Source organism: Callorhinchus milii, unplaced genomic scaffold, assembly GCF_018977255.1.
Source record: "Callorhinchus milii isolate IMCB2004 unplaced genomic scaffold, IMCB_Cmil_1.0 Scaffold17, whole genome shotgun sequence".
In the NCBI taxonomy this organism is placed as follows: Eukaryota; Metazoa; Chordata; class Chondrichthyes; order Chimaeriformes; family Callorhinchidae; genus Callorhinchus; species Callorhinchus milii.
In genome coordinates this window covers 2,059,614-2,077,111 of record NW_024704758.1, presented here as the reverse complement: position 1 = coordinate 2,077,111, position 17,498 = coordinate 2,059,614, and the positions used below count along the sequence as shown (strand labels likewise).

Here is a 17,498-nt window from a genome sequence, read left to right as displayed (position 1 = left end):
TTAGTTATTCATTGCATTTAGACATTTAATCTAACCTGTATAATTTGTCATTTGCCATAATTATACTGGATTTATGATGTTTAGCTTTTTTTGATGTTAGCTAAGATAAGGCATTCAGCAAAAAATTTATGTAGTTAATTATTTTAATTCCACTGTGAATATGAAATTGTGGAGCCTCAAACCTGTTAGTTTTCACTGCTCTTTATGAAGATATGCCATTTAGAGGGTTTCAAGAATAACTGGGTGTACAATACATGAAACCTTTACTTCCTCGGCAACGGTTAGGTTTTGAAAAATGCTAATTTTCAATAGAGGGATTTTCAAATGCTGATTTGTAGAAACTCACTCAATACTGTAGCTAAAACATAGCTTTTGGTTCATTCTTACTATATCTACTCAGTCCAGATCCTGTTCTGGACATTAAATAGTTTATGCTCTGAAGCATATTACATGTAAATGTGTGAAAAGGGAAGAAAGTGAAAAGATTTTGTTTTCTCCATTATTGCTGCTCCCCCCTAAAAAAATTATCTGATAAAAGCAAATTGAGTCCTTAACAGTTCATGCAAAGAGTTAAAATGAATTTTATTAAGAATGCGGCAAGTATTTAATGTAAAATAATAGAATAATATCTGTTTTGTTTTAGGACAAGTTGGATGGATTTGTGCCAGCACATTTTCTAGGCTGGTACCTAAAGGTAAAGACGAGAACTGGGTTAGCCTTATTGCTGCTGTTGATTAATTGACCTATGACAATGTTTAATTCTGCTTGTAAATCAGTGCTGCTCTGTCCTGGCCGGTAAGAGACTCTGCCAAGAACAGATCGGCGAGTGACTAGAATCCATCCACTCGAAATATCCACTCCTGTGTGGACTCTGCACTATAGGGCAATTAGACCTGTTTATGGAAGTTTGAGTGTTTCTGGTTCCTTAAATAAATGTTATGTAACTTTTTCAAAGGCCAATACAACTTGCGATTTTCACATAACCTTGTGCCACCGGTTCTCCTGGGGACAAACAGATGGGATTACTATAAGGGGCGTGGGAAGGTTAATTTACACAATAGCCAACGAAAGGACCAATATCTATATTGATTACTATGAATGCTTTATATAACTTAACCATGTATTTGGTGGAGAATAACTTAATGCTATGAACAGGGAGTACGACATTGAGAAGTAAATGAGACAAAGCATATGCAATTCCTGCTCGCATTTATCTACTACTGACGAAGTGCCCATTAAGCAAACACAATGATTCTCAGGAACTGTATGCATATGTGAAAGGTTTCTGATTGGATTCAAGTGTTTTGATACTTTTTAATATGAAAAATTAAAAAGTAAGCAAGCTACTGTAAAATGACAGTCCATTTGAGTAATTCTGCAAGGAGAGAGAAGTGGAGGGAGCTACTAAAAATGCATTTGAACAGTTTTAGTCCATTTGTGTCCACATTGTCATAAGACTTTTAGTGTGCTGAACCATGATCTCGGATCATTATTGCCAATGCACCACCATCTCTCTATCCTTTTCCTCGGATGCTCTTGGTACCATTTCCTGCCTTCCTCCCAGCATGTGAGGTTGGAATGGGGTGGTTGCCTTACACATTTATTTCATGGATTAGCCACTTTCATAAAATTATTCTGAAACTTCTTTATTTTCTTCCTTTTGTTCTTTTCTGACTAGACACTGATGATTCGAGACTGGTGGATGTGTATGATAATCAGTGTGATGTTTGAGTTCCTGGAATATAGTCTGGAGCATCAACTGCCGAACTTCAGTGAATGCTGGTGGGACCATGTATGTACCTGATTTTCTCTTATGCAAGAGATATCTTGAAATATTTATAATTTTAAGTGTACTTATCACGCTGAAATCATTACCCAACAAATCATACTTTAATAAAACTATTTAAAACAAAATCATTGCTATATGAATCTGAACAGTGAAAAGCCAATTAGTTATAATGATGAAGAAATGTGGCAGAACCCTGTTGGTCCTCGAGCTGAGCTCTTTATAAGGTTTGCTTTGCACTAGTCGTTGGTTCTTTGTAGCCTGAATAACAGTAATCATTTTCATACACAGGCCATTCATTCAAATTAAAACTTTATCAAATAATGTAAGTGGCTACTAGTTCATTGCTAGTTCTTTTTTCTGTTGTACTTGTTCACTATTTTGTCCTTGATAAGGATTACGGAGCATTAATGCTGGGAAATGGAACACATTTCTATTTTTGGTATAATGGAAGACATTTTCATCTTGGTACCTGATGTCTACTCTAACACAAAGTGACTTAACCTCCAACAAAATGGTGTTTCCTTTTCTCACAACAGCCTTCCTTTTGACCTCTTTGAGTGAGACTGTATTTGATTTGAATTATGAGCAGTTTTGTGCTGCGCACTGAAGCCCATTAGGAACTAGGTCAGTGCAGCTCAAATTCATTTCATTTCGAATCTCAAAAGCTGACATAGAAGGCATGTAACATTTCGAAGAGGGACATGATGTGCATGACTTTCATACTGCAAGGCTGGCCTATATTTTGATTCTATTTCTCTGAAGTGGGGGGAAAAAAGTGTTCTAGTCTACTGCACAAATGTATTTGTAATATTCAGCCTGTAGTTTAGCTAGTTGACTGTCATTTTTTACTCTGGCAGATGTGACGAGTTAACAGTGTGACAGGCATGTGACATCCAGAAGAGACGATGTGCATGGCTAAATGGAAATCGAGCTTGATATGTGTTCCTATCTCCAGATTAAACATCCTGCATGAAAATTGATATGCTTTGCCAGTCTTCCCTATATGATTGACAGTGCACTGCTAGATATTTTATAGTATTCCAGCCTCAGCGATGTACTCAAATCAGAATATTTGTTAATAAAAATAACAAAACCTGTGCAACTTATTGTCAGGATGAAGAGGTGCACAAGAAGCTGATATATTTTACCCAACTTTTTTCACTTCCGGTCATTTTTCTAATGACTGTAGTATTTTTCTTGCTGGACTGATCCGCTCTGCTGGCTTTGATTTTTCACCACTTTGTAAAGATTTTAGAAATATTTTACTCAATTGGATTTCAGTTTAAAATTTATAAGGAATGTTTTTTTTAGCAAATGGTGTTGTTAGAGATCTCCAATTTTGGAAAATGAGACACAGTACAGTATTGTATCGCTTCCTTTCTCTTCCCTTCCCTGTCTCCTACTATAAAAGCTGTGTGATGTTAGTCATCTGCTTTTCTTTCTAGTGGATAATGGATGTGATTCTGTGCAATGGATTTGGAATCTACTGTGCAATGAAGACACTGGAATGGCTTTCAATGAAGCCATATCACTGGCAAGGACTCTGGAATATTCCCACTTACAAGTAAGTTAACTTAGTTCTAAGGCAGGAGTCAATTCTGAGGAAACATGTTTTAATCATTGCACTGGTTGTAGAATAAAGGTTGATAACAAAGTCTGTAGAAAGAGCAAGTGGATATCAGAATTTAGTTAGTGGTGTTGCAATTCATTTACTGAGCATGGTGGGATGCTGGCACAGGGACTATTTGAGTTCAATTGACTTATTTATTTCCAGAGGCAAAATCAAGCGGATTGCTTTCCAGTTTACACCATACAGCTGGGTTAAGTTTGAATGGAAGCCAGCTTCGAATCTCCGCAGGTGGCTGGCAGTTTGTGGAATTATTTTCATGGTAAGGATCTGCTATGATATGTTTACCTGATGCATGATGTGTGGCAAAACAACAGCAGCATTTAGCAGTGTAATTCAGTAGTCAATGTTAGAATTTGGAGCTTTTTAAAATCTCTGCTCCCTGTTTTGCCCTTTAAATTATTTGCCATTTGCTTTTTTTGTTTTTGTTTTATGACTGCTGTACAGTGCAATCTGGTCCTCTAAGTTTTCTCCCCAGTTAATGAGGCATGACAGTCTCGATAAATTCCCCTAACACACTTTCCTCCAAACAAAAGGGACGCTTGTCAGGTTTCTTCTGTGAATATTATTAATGTTTCTCGATGTTTGGTTAGAATGTGTAGCTGGTAATGGATCTCTTTCCCCCCCACTCACACCGTTCCCAAGATCTCCCATTTTGTGGTATACTAAATAGTGATGATGTTTGAGCCGGGGTTTCTCATCTCTGTGTGGTCGGGGGACCTAATTTTGAGATCTTTCTTTTAGGATCAATTTCAGGTTGAGTGTCTAAAACAACATTCAAATTGGCTTTAGTAGTAATGCTAAACAACAGGTTACATTTTGTTCACAATCAGTAAAATATTGTACTTGTTATAGTGATGAATGCTCACTTATATAGTGATGAATGTAAAATTAAAGTTGCATTTTGTGCAGTAGTAAAGATTTTTATTTTAAATTTCATTGTACTTCTATCAATAGTGACTTTATTTACCTAGCAGTAAGTAGGAACCCGGTTGTTAGTCGATTGGTGGATTGCTTTTCCTGGGATAATAATCCCTTCAAAACAATAGATTAAAATTTTAGATAATTATAATTTGGTCACTCAATCCACAACTGTTTGTGGGACACTTCTGTGTGCAATTGGCTGCCGCCAATTTTTATAGTTTCACTCACAAAATACAGTCAATTCACTTTCCAGTATATTCTGTGAAGCGCTTTGAGAAGTCTCAAAGACGTGATGAGGGGCTATATCAAATGCAAGGATTATTATCATTTACAAATGTAATTGTTGAGTCTGGTTTTATTCAGAAGTGATATTTGTTTTTTTGCAGTTCTTACTTGCAGAACTGAATACCTTTTACTTGAAGTTTGTGCTCTGGATGCCACCTGAGCACTACTTGGTCTTACTGCGCCTCGTTTTCTTTGTACACGTGGGAGGCATAGCAATGAGAGAGATTTACGACTTTATGGATGATCTGTAAGTAAAAGCTTCAGCAAGAAAGACTGATCAAAGGACACCTGTTCTCTAAACGTCTGCAGTAATCTGAATTCTCTTTCATCCTGAGTATTCATTGCTTATTTCGTGCCATCAGTGTAGATTTTGAAGTTGCTGTAACTCTGAAACGTGGAAAATATTTGTTTAAATGCTTCAATTTTTTCATGTATGAATAGTTAAGAAAAATATAAGGGTTTGCCAGTCCATGTAATAAACCTTTCCTATTTCTTCCCTCTTATTCTGCTTAATATATAGCATTTTAATAGATTTACTTTAGCATACTGGTTAATGCTGTTACATCACGCTATTTGTCACATGAGGTAAAGTTTATCTAACTCCATTGTGTTTTAATGTGAAGAGTATTAAAATGTAATACAAAATTATATTTGTACAGCACCTTTCACGTCGAGAGGACATCCCAAGGCACTGGACAGTCAGGGATTTGGACTCAAGTAGGGGGTTGGGATCAGGAAGGGCGGAGGGCAGGGAGGGTGACCGAAGGCACGGTCAAAGAGGAGTCTTGAGACATGCCTTGAAGGAGGTGAGGGAGTGAGGTGAAGGAAATGTGGGATGGAGTTCCAAAGGGTGGGAGCAGAGAGGCTGAAGGCCCGACTGCCGATGGTATTAAATAGCAGATAATAAGAACTGTAATCAAACACTTTCTTTCTAAAATATAGCTTTCATAAGTCGTTTAACAGTAGATCTAATAGGTTGTCAAATCTAGAGCAGTTTTATGTACTATAGTTTGTATTTCAAATATAAGTCAAGCTATCCAAAGCTTCATGGGACAGGTTAATATAAAGATGAGGTAAACTGCCATTTAATTAAGTTGAAGCCAATGTGTAGCAAGATATCTTGCTATTTCCGCTTTTGGTAAACTAGCTGCTAATAGTTTTGAATTGAGTTGTTACCCTGGTATTTTTGTCATCTCTGTGCAGGAAATTCCATAAAAAGCTGGGCCAACAAGCCTGGTTGGTGGCTGCCATCACAGTGACAGAATTTCTAATCGTGGTGAAATATGACCCACATACGCTTACATTACCGTTGCCTTTTTACGTCACGCAGTGCTGGATCCTAGGATTCATGCTAATCCTGACTTGGACGATATGGCGTTTCTTCATACGGTAAGTACATTTGTGAATATGTATGGTTCTATTCTGTTTGACCGATGGCTGTTTTCACTGCCTTCTAAAGTTTACATAATTTCACATCTAAAACTATTGAGACACAGGCAGTAAGGATTTGCTATCCCTTATGTACCCACAATGGCCTTGAGCTTGAGGCACACTTCCACGTGCTTGAAAGATGACTATCTCATACGTGGATTGCTGATGAGTTTTTTAAGTCTGTCATACAATATGCAGTGTAATTTCTATTAATGTCTTTCATATCTCATGGAGATGGGATTCCATCACACTCTAATAACCAGAACTGCTTTTCCTTTCAAAATTGGTTTTGAAAGGAATGTTCCAAACTTATGCAGCCAACTGATGTCTCCAGGGGCACATGGGGCTCTTCTGTGGCTGAAGTGCATCTTTTTGAAGCAGAGCGCCCCTGACTTACAATCTGTGTTTGTGTAAATTTTGATTGTATGTTCTGAAAGTCTGCCAGTTTCTCTATCTAAAGTGCAGTGTGTGCATCCATGGATGTTGAATGCTGCTTTTTATTTGCTCAGAAGTACTCTATAGAAGCTTCTTTATGATATGCCTCAAATCAAATGTTATGGAACTGTAACAACATTTCCTCTTTCATACTGAGGGAAGAGACACCCAAAGCCACTAATTACAGAATACATTGCGCAGTTCTGAAAGAGTAAATTGTTGTTTTCGGTGGTATGTGTACAAAAGTGTTACAACATGAAAAATATTTCTAGGTGTTTGTGTATTGTCCTGACAGATGGCTTGCATGCTTTGGTAAGTAATCCTGACCTACAGGTATTGCTTGTGTGCCTCACAGGTATGTCAAGAATTCTCCATCCTAAAGCCAGGGAGTAATCTGGACGTTCACCTTCACTCTTAAGCTTGAGTCTGTATCCCCTTTTAGGAGAAGGGCATGAATGCATGGAGGTTCAAGAGTGGAAAGCCAAAGAGCTCAGATTGGCCCATGTTCTAAGTTTGACCACCATATACCTTACAGAAGCTGGTTTTGACCAAATAAAAATTGAAAGTGCTTAGTCATAGAGTTTCATATGAGTGTGGAGATAGGTTGGGAATGCTGCTGGACTGGATGAAGGTAAATGCCATTCAGATACCAAAGGGGAATCCAATACATCTAACTCAGCAAAAGTAATACGCTTTCAAATGTTAAAGTCTAGCACCAGTCCATTTGGGATGTTCATTTCCTAAGATGTATTTGGACAATCAACAAATGCAAAGATTATTAGCTTTGTAATTATGAGAATTTGAGATTTTTTGAAAAACGTGACTTCTGGTAGTTTGGGGAGATGATATGCTCCCAAGGCCATTGTTTTTATTAAGAAATGCTTTAAGATACTTGCAAAATTCTTGCCAAGTTGAGAACTTTCTGGACATCAGCACTGCAGAGGAGATATTTGGTATATTGTGGAAATGTGTTTGAATTAGTTATTGACTTTGAGGAGTTCTTGACCAAAACAATAAGACATAATTAAATAATGGTGCTTCAACTTCGAAACGGTGAATGTCTTCCTCCCATAACATTCTGAAATTATCCAGTTGGTTGACCAGTGCCATTCAGAGCAGAACAAGTAGATCTCAGATACAAGGGAAGCCGGGGGCATGCAAGAAAACTTGGAAGGTCAGTTCAGGAGTGGCTAAGAGGACTCGGTGCATGTCAGAGCAACAAGAGAAGCAGTGTGAGAAAGCAACTATAAAAGCTGAATACGTCATGATGGGAGAAAGTTGTAGGAACAGGAATAGTCTCCAGGTTAGAATGGTTTTGTGCACAAGAATAATGCATGTTAAAATGTTTCCTGATTGATGTGTAACTTGTTGCGGATAACCTGAAAATGAGGGTTATGTTTGGACTCTGCTCCTAATATAAATGACAAGACATGACTGATAAAATTATGCGAGAATTATTTTTTAAAAAGCAAAGTCTTCAGAGAAAGATATTTCAAGTAAATTTACTTGTGAAGGACGGAACTCCTTAACGAAGAGTCAGGCTGTTCCAACTCTTATTACAATGTTCCAGTATCACCAGCTTACACAATGAAATCCTGTTTAGCTCAATTTCAAGTTGAGAAGGAACAACTTTGCAGAGTGTCTCTTTCTGTTTGATGTTTGAATTACATTGTTGACAGTATATTTTGTGGGCGAAACATGCGTCTTTTCTGAGATCATAGGGTTTGGCAGCTTAGTTTCTTGAATAGTATATACTTTTAAAGAAATTGGTAAATGCACATATGTTGAAGTGTGCTTGTAACTTGGTGTGTGTATAGTAATCTGGTCATGCCATCTGCTTGTTATCGTGTGATGCAGTGAGCAAAATATAACCATCTAGACATTTCAGTAGATTTACAGTATATTTAGAAATTGACCCAGTCTTTTGAATTAATATTCTATGTGATATGTTTAGTTAGGTTGCTAACTATAGACTAAATAATAATTTGGTCACTTAATCCACAACTGTTTGCTGTCTGGTATAGGCTGCCTACAAAATATACAGTCAATTCACTTTACAGTATATTCTGTGAAGCGCTTTGAGACATTATGAGAAGAAGTGATAAGGCGCTATATAAGGATAATATTATAATGAACCTATATTGCAGACCAGTAAGTAAAATATAATCTTTAATAAAAAAATGCCTCATTTTGATTTATGTCCATTGCTACACTCCATTAAGACTTAAGGTGGAGTGGCTGTATTGTCTCTTTAGGAGGCACATAAGTAGCAAAGAGGCGATTTGTAACAGAGATCGGGTAAGGTAAATCAACAGGCAGGTTACCCTTGGCTGCTCTGCATGTCCATAAATTGCTGTTTACAGTAAAACATTGATGAAAATGGAGTAAAATGAAGATTATCTGCCTGTTGTTTGGGTAAACAATGAGATCGGGGTGGGTGGGGAGGAAGGATAAAAGAGTAAAAATAGGAAATACAGAATGTGCCTTTTATGTACACTATATGGCTACTGCCGGTTAAGAAACTCGATTGTTTTTTTTGACTGGATTAAAGCACAGTTCATTTGTATATATTATTTGTTGCCAAATGGTATTTGTTGAACCTGCGCTGTGATAGGAATGTAATCCACCTTGAACTTGTGATAGGAATGTAATCCACCTTGAACCTGTGATAGGAATGCCATCCGCCCGCGTCTGATATTCTTCAGCTTTAGCTTGAAATCTGATGTATAATGTAGTTGTTTTTTTCAAGTGTGTGTAGCCTGTTCAAGACAGATTTCTCCTGTGTGAAGTATGAAAGGGAAAAACATCACCAAGAACACATAATAATAATAATCCTTGCATTTGATAGAGCACCTTATCATGACTTCCAGACATCTCAGAGCGCTTCACAGTACATACTGTAAAGTGAATTCACTGTATATTGGTGGGTGAAACATGGCAACCAATTGCGCACAGCAAGTGTCCCATAAAACAGTCGTGGATTGAAGTGACCAATTTATTATTGTGTTTTCTTTTCTTGAGGGATTATTATCAGGCATGTGGAGTAAGGAAACTTGCCCATGGTTTCACCTTGCTGGGAATCAAACCCAGGTCTCTCGCTTGCGAGGCGAGTACTTTAACCACTACAGGACTCCACAATAAAATTGTATAAGACATTATCATATAAACCAATGGCCCAACTGCACTGGATAATGTAAACTGAGCACCATCTTACAGTATAATTTGAAAATGCATGGAAAGCTTACTTCTGAAAGTGTCGACCTCTACCACTATACTGGTTATTTGCAGCTTCATGTGCAAATGATGTATCAGAGTCAGCAACCCAACCTTTATTTGATTTGTTCCTTTTCCCCCCTGTTTTCAGTGGGAATGTGCACGTTCAGTGAGGTAGGTAGTGCTATCTTTTTTATTTCAACTTCTTTTTCTCTCACACTCCCCTCATTTTCTCACTTCCACGAAAAGGTCTTAAACTTGCACAGAAAGTTGTACAACTTTAATCATCTCACTCCTGTTTTGTGTGGTGCATGTTTGTGAATATAGGGAATGGGATCATTGGAGTGTTGTTTCCTTTCTCTTCCATGAATGCCATGTTCAGTCTTTGCTGCTAATACTCTGTTTTTAAATATGTATTATAATCAATTTTTATAATTCCTGACCAGTTGTTAAATGTTGCTTCCAGATTCCTTTCCCCATCAGTATTCTGCAGTTTATGGAGGCAGATTCCAAAACTCAGAAACTTATTACAAGTTCAGAGAATCAGTTGAGTTTTACAGACTTGATGCTCAGTGTGTCAGCTCATAGAATATATGATGTAAAATTGCTTTGTCTTGTCTGATTGTATGTGATACTCCAGAATTGAGGTAATGAACATCTCACACCTCAAAAGAGGATTATTCACGCATATCTGCAGATTGCAAGCCTTTCACAACCATCTCCTATCCTAGAATGTGTGGCGGTGAATTGCAGTTTGTGTGTGGGGGGTTTTAGACTGATGACTGTACAATATCTTCCCCATGTGACTCACATTTGGCAGTATTTGGGTATACAACAGCAAAATTATATTTGTAAAGTGCCTTTCATGTCGGGAGGACGCGCAAGGCACTGAACAGTCAGGGATCAGGACCCGAGAGTGGTGTCAACCTCTATCACTATACTGGTTATTGGTAGCGTTGTGTGTAAATTATGTTGTACTAGTCAGCAACCCAAGAAATGGTCCTGTATTAAATTCAGGAAGCTGTACCATTCACATTCCCCTGGGATTGTACAAGTCTGGACAGTATCATACCCTTTTTGGCTGTCTGATGTCTATACCTGATCATGTAAGTCATTAATTTTTTCAGCCAATTTGAGTTTTTACAATTTGCACCTCCTAAACCAGGGTATGTAAGCCTATTGTCTTATATTACTCTAGATCCGTGTGTATATGCTGGAGCTGTTTGCTCACTCCCCACTTTCCCAAGAGATCAAAGGGTTTGCTTGCACTGAGCTTCAGTTTTACTGCCTTTTTCATTGGGCACACACTTCTTGGAGCACTTGACTTAAAATCTTCCAAGTAGTATTTTAAAATAATTCAGGAATTCTATGAGATTTCCATCTCATTGGAATTTATCTCCATGGAGGGGATTGGGGGGATCGGGTAGTTCAAGAGAAGGATAGCCAAAGTCTTAACAGGTGAATAGAAAAAATCAACACAAGAGGCTGCTCATATCATTTTCGTGCATGTTTGTTGTTTCTTGCAACTTCAGATCCCTTCATGTCCATGTAGCATGTGCCTTTGTCACACCTGTTAAACATTGTTCTGAAGTGCTTTGTATTGTGACCTGTAATTTGGGTTGAGCGATATGGCCTTATGCTGCTGTGATGTGGACCGTTAGTGCAAATATTGTAATCCCATGGGACAACTCAGTCTTCTATCCAAGGAGCTTCTCTTCCTCAATTTAAAACAATCCATTTGCTTGTGATGTGGGTCTTGTCTCACCAGTGGGAAATCAAGATACCTTTTGTCAGGTACAATCTGAATTTCAATATGTACAATTGTGATTTTATTTGTATTGTGGTGAAATGAAAAGCATTGCCTAAATTCTGTACCTGCTTTTTGTTTTCATTCTGTTAGAAGTGTCCAAATGCCAAGTCTAAAGAGAAACAGTTGTGAAAAGAAACTACTGTATTGTAAAATGCGTGGTATTTGACTTGTAATTTGAACTCCCAGCCCTGAACAAAGTGACCTGTTTTTTGGTATTGCATAATGAAATATGAATTGGAGCCTTCGTTGTTATCAAATCTCACTGAAGGCGGAGGTCAAATTCTATCCGAGCTGCAATTTGATGTGTCCTTGTTCTTTATTGCATCTGGGATATTCTGCACGTTCAACTCTTTCCAAATAGCAGTAACTTTCTGTTGCAGTGACTGGCATTATGCGGATAGATGATTTTGCAGTGATTAAACTAATGTTTGGAGTCAGTTTTAAGCTAATACTGTCAGTATTGCAGGTGGGGATAGGGATGGGAAGAGGGATGTTAAGAGAAAATAATTTCTCAGGTAAAAAGGTCGTTAGTAGTACTCTTGTTGGTATTAACCTTCATCAGATGGTTCCCTACACAAGAGGATGGGATGGTTAAGTGAACTATGCGCATCACCTCTAACCTCCTCCTCCTCTTCCTCCAGTGTCTTTAACAGGGTGGTGGGAAGTGGGAAGCGTTGTAGGCCTTACTGTTATTGAGATGACATTTTACTGTAGCACTGCAAAAATTCCAGCAGCTTGACAAACCTCTAAGGGTTAATTATTGGCCAACCGTTGTCATTTGCGTTAATAAACATCTCTTCTGGTTAGCAGGCAAATTGCTTTGGTAATGGTGCTATCCAGGTTTCTCTGGCACAAATCTTTTTTTTTGTTTGTGTTTGTGATATTATTGATACCGTGAGGTTTTTTTTGCTGAGTTTATGCTGGTATTTGTTACTACTACCACTTCAGGATCAAGATCTAATACAGCATGTGTAGCCTCAACCACTTCCAACAAGATCCATCAAAATGGGTGACTTGATGCATCCCAGAGCTATATGACAATAAAGTTTCCCAAACATAAACCAAGGCACATACTATATTTTGAACTTGACCTACATAATTATTAATGATTTGAGGGAAAAATTATAATTATTATATTATAAATAATTATAATTAATAATTATAATTTGAGGGAAACTAAAGAATCAGAACTTGTATAACTATTCCAGTGTGACAGATATGCTAGCATTTAGGGTATGTCACAAATACTGACATTTTCACTAGAAAAATCTAAAATTGTTGTAATTTTTTGACTGCCGTAAACTATTAGAATCTCTTGAAGTAATCCATTTTAAATAGGATAATATCCTCAAGATTTATTCTGGAAAAGCTTCTGGATTAGAAAGGGTTAAAGGCTGTGTGATATGAGTAATGTTGAATGATATGAATTCCCAATGTGGCAAACAAACTCTTCTTTTATCTGATAGGAACATCACATTGCGGTGCAAGGAAACGAAGCGGCAAAAACACGAGAACAAAACGGAAAAGGACAAACTGGACAACTACAGTGCAAACCCCTTTGTAAAAGCCAAACTAAATGGGAATGATGTCCGACAAAGAAAATCTTGAATGATGAAGAGAAGAGACGGTTTCCTGTGGCACCAACAAGCCCATTGTTACATCTGGTGATCCCAGCATCACCAGAATCCAGTTTCTCTGTTGGCTGTCATTGGTACAATTTTAGGCATGGACATATATGCTAAATAGAATTGTAGTTACAGTCACCGGGTCTTTAATTTGAATATTAACTTTTTGCAACACTAACAAAATAATCCTAATGTAATGAAACTAAACATTTCTTCCGCATTTTTATCCCATTTGGATCAATGTCTCCTACTCTGGTTGCACTACACGCCAACCTATGGTGACGCAGACTTGGCTAGTTCATACTAAGTTCTGAATCACTTGTTGAAGAACACTGAAGTGTGGTACTGTATCATACAATGACTTACATAGCCTGTTCCCTGAAGCAAATTTTAAAGCGGTCAGCTCTGTTAGATATCTCTGGAACTTTGAAACCAGGAGGCATTTGGCATCCCATGCTCAATATTTAAAAACCCAAAGTGAGAGATAAAGGTTGGCGCTGCAGGATATTGGCCCTAAATACTTTAGCACATTTTTGTAAGTGTGGTGAAATTCTAAATTGTTGCTGGTGACACCTAGTGGTGGAATAGCACTATGAAACCAATCTTTATTTTTTATTGGATTTAAAAAATTGCTCCAATTATCCAATTGCAGAACATTAGGTGTCCAATAGGAACAGGTAGATATGGGGGTTAAATCTTAACGCTGCTGGCCAGTGTTTGTAAGAAAGGTTCTTCCATATAATTCTTAATGCATTGAGAACTTGAGTGGCTGAGGATTTTTTTATATATATATAATATATATATATATAAAAAGAGAGAAAATGTCCTGGTTTTGCTTTCATGAAGTTATGGTGTTTAAGATCCTGCAGCAATAATGGTTTTGGCTTTAAACTCATAAAAGCCATACAACTGTCATTTTCTATCCAAGTATTGGAATTGGTGGTGTTTTTGCACTTGGGTAGCTTTGTAAACTTGAATTATTTTCTTATTTGCTAAATTGTGACTGTTTTTTAAGCTAGTAAATTGTCTGTGAATACTGGGTACAAGGTAGGATCAGTAAGGTGTTCAAACAAAGCAAAAAAAAGTGCAAAATATTAAGAGATATCAATGGTAACAAAATTGACTAATACTGTATGAACTTTTGTCTTAAATATAAAAAGTAAAATAGAGGTTTTCTCCAGAGATAACTAGCCTATTTGGTGTAAGCTAGAATGCCTTGATCGATTCAGAAGGAAATGTAACGATGGGACATATTCTCTTTGGAGCAACGTTCCATGACCATGTCCCACCTATTATTTTTTACATGCTGCTGTGGTTTTGTTTGACTTTAAGGAGATTGGGGGTCCATTTGGTTCCTACCTAGATCAAACACAGAGAGCGTTATAAGTTTGTTAAATATCATGTTAATCGCTTCAGAGAATGAATGGAATTAATTGGTGCCGTTTTGGTATAAAACAAGATGCTCTGGTTAAACCCCATCAAGTTGCATTAGGAGCCATTATTCTTTTAAATGCATCTGAATGCATCTAAATGCATTTGAAGTGACTTGATCTGACTATAAGCTATAGTACATATTTTCCTGCTGTACAGTAAGCTTAACCTTGAAGCAGATACACCTCACACTGTTGTAAATGTACATTTTCCTTGAAGTAACACCTCGCACTTCTGTAAATGTATATCTGCCCCAGAGTTAGCACATAACTCTTTACTGTATGATACGCCTGCCCTCAGGAAGCATGCACCCAAGTCTACTACCTTTCCCATCATATAAGTGTATTCCCCTCTTCTACATTAAGTATGCTCTTAAGAAAGTAAGGACAGGCTTAATGTAGAAGTCTCACTGTATTTGTTTCCTTTATGTAGCATAAAATTCAATCTACAGTACAGTAAACCTGCCCATGGTGATGTGTACACTTCATCCTACCACCTTTTCCTCAACTAATGTATGTCCTGCTCCACTGTACATTTAAGCTTGCCTCTGATGTGCAATACACCCTATCCTGTGGTACAGGAACATTGTATCTGTGGTGATGTTTGCTCCTTCCTGCCCCCCGCCCTTTCTATAAAATTCTGTCCTGAAAGTACCTTTATACACATTCCTGTTAATTTTAGGAAGGTTGCACGGGCAACATACATTTCCTCAATTTTTCTTCCCACTCCCCGCTCCATGCTACTCAGCTGTAAGGTAATCCTAGCCTGAAATTTTGGAATGTTTTCTAGCAGAAAGTCTTTGAAATGCTTCTCACATCTGTTCCAATTCTTAGGAAATCAGTGTTTTCTCAAAGCTTCTGCTCGTGTTAAATTAATGTGTTTGCAGTTCACACACTGCAGGGACTCTCAAGGTTTTAATTTAAGCCAGCTTTGTTTACATTAACCCTTTGAACACTGAATATTTTCTATTGGTGGAGCTGTCTTGAAAGTGATTTTCTACACGACACTAGGATAACCGTGTACGCTATTAGAACTGATCTTGAATAATGTATAGAATTTCCTTTTCAAATCTAAGTAAACTGCAAATATTTTTAACATTTGAAATATCGCAACAGCCTCTCTAGGAGCCCTGTGGGTTTCTTGAGGGTGGGATTTACGTAGATATGACTTTTAGAGTGGGGAAGTTGGTGGAGACATTTTGGATCATTCAATGAGATATTCCACACAGTGCTTGGACATCTGTATAATAAAACACAGTGCGAAATGGACAGGATTTTAATCATTTGAAGACTTAACTTCTGTTACTTTTGAAATTTGCTTCTTTTTTGTAATATTTAAAACCTAATTTAGCAACTGAAAAGTAGGGACCATTTTACAATATCGTAGAAACTTTTGGAACTTTGCTAGGTCGATTTAAGTAAAAAANTTAGCAGTGTGACTGACCTGTATTGTCGCGCAGTAAAAGGTTGATTTCCTAAAATGACTGTTCACTGTCGGTAGGTAACTACAAATGCTCGCTCCAGTGTGATTTCTTTTGGAATTATGGACGCTGAGTGGGTTTAAGCGCGAGGCACAGTGCTGTGTGTTCCTTTTGACCCACTGGGTGACTCCTGCCCACCAGTGGTGGCAGAATGTATACTCTGTTCTGTACCTCGGCGCAATAGTGCTGCTGTTGTCCTCAAAAGGTTAACAACCTTCTCTGTCTGAGCCGTATTAATGAATGAAGCAAAACTGCACAAGGTGCGTGTTACTAGAGATTCAATCATGTCAGGGTGAGGCTGGACAAAGTGCCTAAATGTAGCCAGTATCCCTTTCTGTTACCCTTAGACTACACTGCAATACTGTTTGTTACACACACACACAATGTGTAATGCAGCAGTGTGTCTTATTTGATTTCTACCACAAGAATAAGCTAAACTACTTAATAGTGTTTTATTTGACTTGAGAGTTGTGAAAGGGATCCTGGCGCTTTTTATTCTCATTGTGTATGTTAATAAATGCCTACGTGTCAGATTCTTATCGCTACTATGTAATCTCAGAACATTAATAGTTTTATGAAACGTTTTACATAGTGATGCTCATCTCAAACAGTTGTGCGTCTGGAGAACTCATTGTTGCAATATGTTCTAAATAAACTGGAAAGTATGAGATTAATGGTCTTGCCTCTGCTTTATCCCTGTGGAGTCCTGTTGCGCATTGCCTCGCAAGTGAGAGGACCTGGAATCGATTTCCGGGCAGTGCAAAACATTAGGAAAGTTTGCTTAAACCAACGTCTCTACTCATTTAGCAGTAAGTAGGAACTGGGGGTAATGATCCCTTCAAAAAAAATGTTTTTTTCAATAATAATAATTTGGTCACTCAATACCTAACTGTTTGTGGGACACTGTTGTGCTCAATTGGCTGCTGTGTTCCTCCCACAAAATAGACAGTCAATTCACTTTACAGTATATTCTGTGGGGCGCTTTGACGTCTCGAAGATGCGATAAGGTGCTATATTAAATTCAAAGATTATTATTACTACTTAGGCAACAAAACATAGAGGGGTCTTGTATTTTAGTCTTTGGCTAACAGACATTTGAATATTGTGCAGGATATGCTCAATAAAATGCTAAGAAGACATTGAACCAAACAATACAAATTGTGCCCTTAACGTAGATTTTGATTAGATTGGAACATTTCATCTTTTTTAACAGGTTTTTGAAGATTGAGCAAACTTGTCTGGATAAATTTCAGTTTCTGTTAAACTACAGTAAATTCCTGATAACTCGGCCCTCCAAGGGAAAGGGGCTCAGTGGCAAGTTAGGAATATGTACAAATACTTAAATAAATGCAGCCGGGATATTGATAGTGTGATGACTTAAGTGATACAACCAAGGTAAGCCAGAGTCAAGTTATCAGGAGTTTAGTTTACATACAAACGTGGATATC

General features: G+C 37.6%; 1 protein-coding gene across 1 annotated transcript in view; it reads left to right on the top strand.

The window, feature by feature from the left end:
* ptdss2 (phosphatidylserine synthase 2) overlaps positions 1-16,720 on the top strand; it is a 28,305-nt gene extending 11,585 nt beyond the window's left edge. The window contains exons 7-13 of the mRNA XM_042341555.1: positions 644-694; positions 1,679-1,792; positions 3,235-3,353; positions 3,564-3,678; positions 4,727-4,872; positions 5,829-6,014; positions 12,981-16,720. Coding sequence (XP_042197489.1) covers positions 644-694; positions 1,679-1,792; positions 3,235-3,353; positions 3,564-3,678; positions 4,727-4,872; positions 5,829-6,014; positions 12,981-13,122 — 873 coding nt within the window. The 3' untranslated portion in view covers positions 13,123-16,720. The remainder of the gene's footprint in view (positions 1-643; positions 695-1,678; positions 1,793-3,234; positions 3,354-3,563; positions 3,679-4,726; positions 4,873-5,828; positions 6,015-12,980) is intronic.
* Positions 16,721-17,498: the final 778 nt, after the last annotated feature.